The sequence below is a fragment of the Austrofundulus limnaeus genome, unplaced genomic scaffold (genome assembly GCF_001266775.1).
Source record: "Austrofundulus limnaeus strain Quisiro unplaced genomic scaffold, Austrofundulus_limnaeus-1.0 Scaffold83, whole genome shotgun sequence".
NCBI lineage: Eukaryota > Metazoa > Chordata > Actinopteri > Cyprinodontiformes > Rivulidae > Austrofundulus > Austrofundulus limnaeus.
In genome coordinates, this window is record NW_013952485.1 from 1,399,063 (window position 1) to 1,407,808 (window position 8,746).

At 37.5% G+C, this 8,746-nt stretch overlaps 1 protein-coding gene across 1 annotated transcript in view; it reads right to left on the bottom strand.

The window, feature by feature from the left end:
- aff3 (AF4/FMR2 family, member 3) overlaps positions 1 to 8,746 on the bottom strand; it is a gene marked incomplete at its 5' end in the record, with an annotated part of 19,421 nt that overhangs the window by 9,309 nt on the left and 1,366 nt on the right. The window contains 6 exon segments of the mRNA XM_014011681.1: positions 1,890 to 2,073; positions 2,212 to 2,246; positions 2,558 to 2,609; positions 5,555 to 5,615; positions 5,693 to 5,726; positions 7,761 to 7,829. Of these exon segments, the coding sequence (XP_013867135.1) occupies positions 1,890 to 2,073; positions 2,212 to 2,246; positions 2,558 to 2,609; positions 5,555 to 5,615; positions 5,693 to 5,726; positions 7,761 to 7,829 (435 nt within the window).

An 8,746-nucleotide genomic window follows, 5' to 3' on the forward strand; every position in this document is an offset into this window, starting at 1 on the left:
CCCTTCAATCCATACTCCAATGCTTTTTAGAAGTTTCAACCTCAAAACTTAATTTAGTTCGTTATGCGATTATTTCTAAGTTTAAGCAGTTTTAACAGATTGGGTATTTGTCATGAAATCCAAAAAAAGCTTACATAATTTGCAACCCACTTGTTATTGCTGAAATTTTTATAGCTATGAAATTATCAGAGTTCAAGTTATTAATATAAATGTTTTCAGTTTTTTAATAACACTATAAAAGAATAATACATCTACTATATTTCTTTATTTGATTGCTTATTTATTTGTTTGTTGAGGTCATACTGTGGTTGTCAACCGGTTAACCAAATGAAAGCTTTTCATATCAACTTTTTTTTCATGCATCTGTTTGAAAATATGAAATTAGAAAAGTTTAAAATGTGTTTTTCATTTTTTAACATTATTTTGATGGTTAGACTGTATTATTTGAAGTCAAATACTGTCCAGATATCATTTTATTTAATAACATACTGTACTGTACATCACTGTTTAGATGTAAGACCATGACAACTAATGAAGATGTAAGTTTTCTTTCAAATAATAAAAATTATTATTAATAAACTTCATATGGTTTATTTAACAAAAGCCTTTTCATAATGATAAAAATATGATACTTACAAATTCTGTCTGAACACTAAACTTGATCAGACGGATCATTTATCTACAAACATATATCTAAATGACTCTTTTCACAAACAAACAACACAACCTCTTGGTATCTGAAGAAAATGGCTAAAATCAAAGTAACAGTTCATGACAAAACATCTTGCGTCAATATATTAAAAAAGTATTTATACTTTGATAAACCCCATATTAAGACTTATGTTTCAAAAAAGTCCCTTATATTTCATCTGACATTGTTGCTGTCATTAGTGGACTAACTACGTGGACTCACAGCTGCAGCAGACTCACATACAGTACACACCCAGACCTAATTATGCCACCAATTTGTTTAAGGTTTCTTTGACAACTGACTTTCAAACTCTAAGAATCAGAGTTAAAGAAAAAGTAATGCAAATATAAAAACAAAAAGTATACTTACAGCTTGAGAGCAAGTTTCTTTCTCGTTTTTACGTCTTCTCTTTTTCGGTGTGACCAGAAGCTATATTAAACTCCTCAAGTCAAACATCAACCCCCTCACCCCTCCAACTCTTCCCATCATCCCTCACACTCGTTTCAGTGAAGACACTGCATCTCTTGTATCGTCTCTATGCTTCCCTCCCCTCTTTTTTTTCTCCTTTTTTTTTCTCACACTACCTGGAACTCTGGATTTGCTTGGCTTCCATAACTCCAACCCCCATCTTTTCGCTGGGAGACACTCAAACACTAAATGAAAAACACATGCTGCTACCCCCCACCCCACCCCACCCCTACCCCAGCAAACACACACCCWCACCCTCTGTAGGGGCCCAAGGTAGCATGTTCTGTAATACAGTTGGCTGTGTTGAACAGGGCTTTTCATTCATAGAAGAGGAGCAGGTTTCCTCCCTTTACTCCACAAACATCTTAACTCCCATAATGCACTTTGCTTTCAGAAGCCAGACTCAGCATGCTGTCCACGAGACTCTAAGAGAATGAAACAATTTGTCCTGCACAGTTTGTCAATATGATGACTCAGTTCTTGATGACGTCCCCCACCTGAAGGCTTTCCTCTAAGACTCAGCTTGTTGACATGACACTGAAACACTAAATCCCAAAGCTGCCTCTGCCCCTCGACCCTCGATCGCTTTCCTCCAACTCTCAAGCATTCCTCACTCCTCTGTCCCTCCCCACACCTGCTGTCAACCACCTCCAGGCCATCACTCCCTGCAGAGACTTCACCCAAAGTCAAACAAACAGAGGCAAGAGGAGAAAGTCGTGGTGATGGTTACCTCCTTGTTGTTGCATGGCGCCTGTGCGTTGGCAGGTGATGGAGGATCTAGTTCTGGACTTCGGCTGGAACTGCGAGACTGAGTACTGCTGCTGCTCGACTTGGCTGTGGAGTCTGAGTCTGATGAGTCCGAGCTGGAATGTCTCACCCGCCTGCCATATGTGTGCGCTCGCTGCGTTGACAGGCTGTCAGTCAACACAAACACCAGAGACAGGTCAGTGGACGCTCACAACACCGGTGGGTGTGAGCAACATTAGTCACACAGATGAACTCATTTCTAAATCCAAATATTAAAACATTTAAAAATCAGATCCATAACATACCTGTGTCTGTCCCAGGAAGYCGACTCGTGAATGGTCTTTAAAGAAAACACACACACACAAACAAAAAAATGTATCTTCCAGTGCAGCAGCAAAGCAAATGACTTGTTACACCCAATTTAATAACACTGCAGACTCTCATTTAACATGCCACAAAACACTACCAGAAAAACAAGAATCTTAAAGCTCCAGAACACTACACTTATAATTAGTGTTCTTCTCCTTGCATTTCCTCTTCCTTTGTCCTCATATGGCCTCCCTTTCTTCTGTCTCTTTATAAGGAACTAAACCTATTCCAACTGAGTCAAAACCATTGGTAAGAAGTTGTTAGAAGTTACATGTTGCCTACCCTCTGAGTGTCCTCATCATCACTGCTCAGCTTTAGGTCGTCAGCCAGCATCCTGTAAATAGGCAGAAAATAAAACACCTGTCAGACACCATATTTGGAATCAGTCTGTACCATAAATACGGTATATAGTTTGATCTGCAATTACAACAAGAAWAAAAAGACAAGGATGACAAAAACAAGAGCAAGAACCAATCTTTTTTGTGAAYTGGCAACAAAGTAGATTGTATACTTTGTGTCACATTAAACTACACGATCGTAAATGGGGAGGACAGTGAGTGTAACATGAATGGTACCCTTGTTTTCCAACAAGCAGAAAGTTTTCAACAGAAAATGACAATATTTCAAGGCATCATAGTATATTACATTGGAYAAACACACACAAAGTTGTTAGAAATAAATAAAAAGATCTGCTTCTAAAAAACATGTATTAACTTATGCACTTGAAAGAAATAAAGGTGTGGACCTTTTAAAAGTTTCTAAGTGAAAAATAAGCAACAACCTGACGTATGTTTTATGTCTGTTTTTCTGAAGACATAAAAATGCAGCTAAATGTTTAATTTATCCAAAAGCCACTTATTACATGTATTTAAAAAAAAACAAGAACTAAAATACTCTGCATAGTTTGAAAAAAATTATTTTGCATACAACTAAACAATTTATATTTAATTTCACCTCAAAGCTTAAAAAGCTGTCACCATGCATCATAAACTGCAGCATACATGTGTCCCTGGGGAAGGAAACTTAATAAATAACTATCTTAATTTTTATAGTTTTATAAACTCTATTGTTGTGAGTTTTACTGTCCAAGTTTTGTATGTTATGTTTGTTTTAGAGAAATAAAATTTAATGCTGACCTCCATTTTTATTTTTTTAAATTTGGTTTATAAAAACATCATAATCAGCTTTGCATTTCACAATTGTTTGCATTATGTGGTATTCTGTGCTTATTTGCAAGCAAAATACTAGCAGTAGCAGCTAGCTGTTGCACCTCTGTAACAGCCTGGGCACCTCCAGTAAGAATATCATAAAATTTAATTCAAAACAACAAAAAAATGCAMAGAAACTTTATTATAAGGTTAATTTAAAAAATGTTAACATGAACAAAAATTCAGTGATTTGTATCGTTTATAAGACAGCGGCCAGTTTTATTAATTTATGTTTTTGGCCTTGGCCTCACTGGACTAACCTGTTAGTTTGGGTAGGTTTAAACTTTTTCACCAAACTGTGTCAGGATCTGTGTTATTGTTAGTTTATGTGTTAGATTAACTTTGTGATCTTTGTGTTTTGTTTGCCTGTATCCCCCCTTCTCAGTGCCTGTATTCAACTCAGTCTGCCACACCCACTCTCACCTGTTCCCAGCCCAGAATTTTGCTCAGGTGTCTCCATTCCTCTGTCTTTTCAGYCCATGTCTCATAATCACCAGCTGTGCATGATTGGTTTTAGGGATCATACAGGCCTTAATAGTTCTCTTTTTCGTATAGGGAAACATGAAAACAGGGACTTGTCATTATTGTAATCAGATGGAAACAGTGGAACATGTTTTAKTAGAATGTAGCMAATATTCAGAGGAATGTCAGCATTTAAAGTCRGTTTAAAATAGAGAGAAAAAAGCATTTTATTTAATTAATATGAGTCARAWTCTGTAARGAATCAATTAATCWGATTTTTAAAAAATACTAAGTTATTTAATAAAATTTAAAATATGCATATGTGTGCATGTGTACATATGTATGCATGTGTGCATGTAGYAGAGAGGCGCAAGTCGATGACACAATCTGTTACTGTCCTTATTCTCAATTTTTTTGCACGCTTATAACCTGCGCACTCGAACACTTAMGTGCACTTCGACTAAATCCACACTTCACAGAGGGGCGTAGGGTGCACCTGGGCATTGGGACAAGGCCCTGGTCTTCCTCGTTCTTTCTCATGCTCCCTGTGATTACTCTTCTGACTGTAAGTTCTTTTCAGCTTTTAGCTTTTTGTTTGAAAAATAAGTTTCTAATCATTTTCCTGATTTTGTCTCCATTATGACTGCATTTGGGTCCTTTTAACCTTTACATAAAATTAAAGTTCTAAATCAAATGCATTTCTGCAACCTTCTGATGCTGCAGCAATTCTTGTCTGTTCCTGTTTGAACAGCTCTTTCTTATTAGGGTTGTGATTACATTTCTCATACAGTTTTGCTTTACATTTTAGTTACTTGTATCTATTTGACATCTAACATTAYAATTACAAACATAATAAGACACAAAAACATGTTATATTACTGTACTTTAATTTAAAAAAATTAATTATCTATGACAAACTTATGTTAACAGGAAGTTTAGAGAGTTTTATTATTTAACCAGCTGTGATACTGCCCTCTCTCTGTCAGCATATCTCTGTTAGTTCGTTTATTTTTTCCCTCTTTGCTCTTCTAATTGACAGGATGTCCTGGACAAAGAGCACCAACTTCTAATGATCTCTCAAGTATAAATAAAGCTTGAATGAATGAATGAATGAATGAATGAATGAATGAATGAATGAATGAATGAATGAATGAATGAATGAATGAATGAATGTTTTTGACAAGTTAAGTAAAAAAACCTGCTGTTTCATAACAGAGCCTGTGAAATAATGTGAGGCATGTAGATGACTTACGGTGCAGAACATGTGTTTCACATTAAAAGAAGGATGTAAAATGTTAACAAACAGGAGCGCATCGGTCTCCTCTGACAGCTCTCAGGAATGTAAAGTGACCTTTGACCTTAATGACTACCTGAAACACCGTTAACTGTTTTGACCCAAGGCATCTAGTTCCCTTTATGCATCTCTGGATTCCTCCAGCTTTTCCTCGTGTCTTTTCAGACAATGAGGTTCGTAAATATTTTTTACGTCACGGAGAAGCAAATGGATTATGCATGTGATGTATATTTTTGTCTCCACATGCGCCTCAGCAGAGGTTTATGTTAGGGGACCCCGTTTGTATCAAGTTTCTTCTTTCCCTTACCCACTTACGATTTGTGAGGCGCCACACAAGGGTGCCGGTGGACCACTCGCTGCGGTGCCTCCCCCTGACCTAACAAACAAGACAAACAGGGTGAAGAAATACAAAACAATTCAAACACGTAAACAGATCAGGAAGTGAATACATACTTTGTCTTTGGTGTGCAGCTGACTGCTTTCCATCCTGGAAAAATAAACAACATTGAAGGCTGTTATTCTGCTGATTAACACAGTTTTTTGTTGATGTGACAAAAACACTATCCAAATTAACAGAGAATAACTTTTAAACAAGAGGGTGTTTTTTATGAGGTACACAAGGATCAAACAATTTCTTATACCTCAAGAAGGAAAAAWATATATATATTTGAAAAAATAGAAAGATGCCCACAAGGGGCACTCAATTAAGAACTTGTGCTGTAAAATTTATTTGCTAGAAGCATAAATGCACTCAGCTAGCCATAATTATCTGATTTTGGGTTAAAAWTTTTACCAGGCAACATAAATAAAATCTGAAAGGTAAGAACCATTTAACATGTCCTTCCAGTAAGGGAAGGAGGGAGGAAGACRACCAGTGAGGGTGAGTGACACTAAACAACATGAAGCATCAAAGATCCTGGTGTACACCAGGAAGAAAGCCACCATGAAATGCTAAGTGGATGTCTCAGGCAGCACAAACCCAATGGAAGAWGAGGAACCTTTATGGAATGATAAACACCTGCACAGTGGGTACCAACGGCAGATTACGAGATGCTGTCCGTCTACATTATCTACTTGTTCCAGGGTGGGGTCACGGGGGCAGTAGTTTGAYCAGGAAGTCCCRGACCTCTCTTCCCACAGCCACCTCTTCTAGCACTTCTAGGAGGATTCTAAAGTGTTCCCAGGCCAGATGAGAAACATASTCTCTCTAGAGTGACCTGGGTCTTRTCCAGGGTTTCCTCTCATGTCTGAGGAGGTGTCCAGGAAGCATCCTTACCAGATGCCCGAACCACCTCAACTGGCTCTTTTCGATGTGGAGGAGCAGCGGCTCCACTCTGAGTCTCTCTTGGATAAMTGAACTTCTCACTCARTCCCTGAGGAAGAGTCCAGTTACCCTGCCAAGAAAACTCATTTTGACTGCCTGTGTCTGTGATTGTGTTCTTTCTGTTAATACCCAAGTGTGTGGCCATGGGTGAGGACAGGAATTTAGTCTGACTCAGTTCAGCTCCGTCTTCCCCACAACAGACCAGTACAGAGTCCACAATACTGTAGAAGTCGTACAGATTTGTCTATCAATCTCACGCTTCATTCTACMTTCACTCATAAACAAACCCAAGATATTTGAACTCCCCCCACTTTTAGACCAAGACTAAGGCAGTGTGGGACTTTCAGATCCAGACTGAGAAACAGGTGTGGACTAACCAACCAGATATTTTGGTTGTTGACAAGCTACAGGACAAGACAGGGGTGATAAATGTAGCAATCCAAAGCAAATGTAACATCAGGAAGAAGGAGCACGATAAGCTTGAGAAATACCAAGTGGTGAAGGAGGAAATACAGACGTTGTGGGGAGTCAAGGTTCTATAACCCCAAACTAGAAACTTTGCTCCAACAGATCCCAGGAACAAACTCTGTCCAGAAAAACAGCTAAGATACTACGCAGTGCAACAAACTTTGTATTTTGAGTGCTCTTTATTTACTGTACAAACATGTTGTGAGTTACTTTTTTACTTTAGCCAATTCAATTTGTATTAAGTTGAATTTTTTCCCTCATATCAATGTCAGTGATCTTTTTCAATTAAACTTTACTGTTCTCAGCTAACATTTGAATTTCTCATATCTTTGTTATTTTGTCCATTTTGTAAGCTGTTTGTGATCATTTGATTTGTAGGAAATGAGCTACATGAATTCAGTTTGACACATTTATTTATTATCATACAGATTATAAAAGGTTTGCCAGAAAATAATCAAATAAGATGAATTGAAATTACTTTTTTCTCTGTCATTTGTTGCTTATTCCTGTTGAAACCTAGTGATTAATTTACCCAGAATGAAGATAAAACCTTTAGCTTCTCATGATTGACATTTTAGGCAGAAACATGGAGTGGGCCACAGAACTTATGGGCATTCCACACTCAAACAGACGCTAATTCTAATAACATACCGGGATTCCAACACACCAGACAGTACAAACCCATAAATAGTTTGCTTTTAATTAAAACAACAAAGAACAAACACACACCTTGTAGTTGTAGAGGATTCGCTGGTCACCCCCGAAGGCCTGCTGGGACGGCCAGGACTGAGTCATGTCCTTTGTAACACAAACAGAAACAGGAATTAAAGATGAATAAATGGTGACACTGTGTAAGAAAAAATAAAAGAATGAAGAAAATACACATTGATCAGACTGTCACTGTCATCAGAATGTTCATATTTTCACTTTAGTTTAGCTTAATTTTGTTTCTGTTTTACACACATCTGTTCGACATCTGACTCTCATCACCAGCCCTGCCTCCCACTCCGCCCCCAACGAGAATGTGCCTCGTAAATGAACGTCAACTTCAGAGTCTAGTTCAGGCTCAGTGAAGTGAATTACATGCTTGAAGTGGTCGTGATCAGTCGCTGTGTGGTAAAAATGAAATCTCCGTCTCATTAGATCTGCTGCTGCACGGCTACATCAGCAGGTGAAAACAACGGCTCATTTTYGAAAATGCAAACTAAACACAGCTGAAAAAGAGACATTTAAAAAAAAGAAGAAGAAATGCAATGTTTTATTTATCGTGGGATCATTACCAAAAACTYAACAAGCTTTTACAAGATTGTGTTTTTAATCACATTCATTTAGTGAAGCAGAAACTCAAACATTTGTTTTGAGGAGAGAAGAGTAAAACTTATCAGTTTATTTTCTCCTGCTGCCATGAACAGTGGGTAATCATGTGTGTGCCTGGGAGTATGTTAGTCTCTGTGTTAGCAAAATATCTCAAACCACCWTATTAGAGTTTACTGAAACTAACTTTTACAATGAATCAAGATCAAGAGCTAATCAGCTTTGACAAATACAAAAACCTCTAAATCTGTCCTTTTTATAAATGTTGCAATAAATTTTGGTGTGGTAGTAGCTGAGGATCATCTTCAACACATAATTCTTGTGCTAACACATCACRTAAGATATTTACTGAAAATCAATTTTTAGCTTTGTGAAAAGCATGCATTGTGACATTTTGTGTC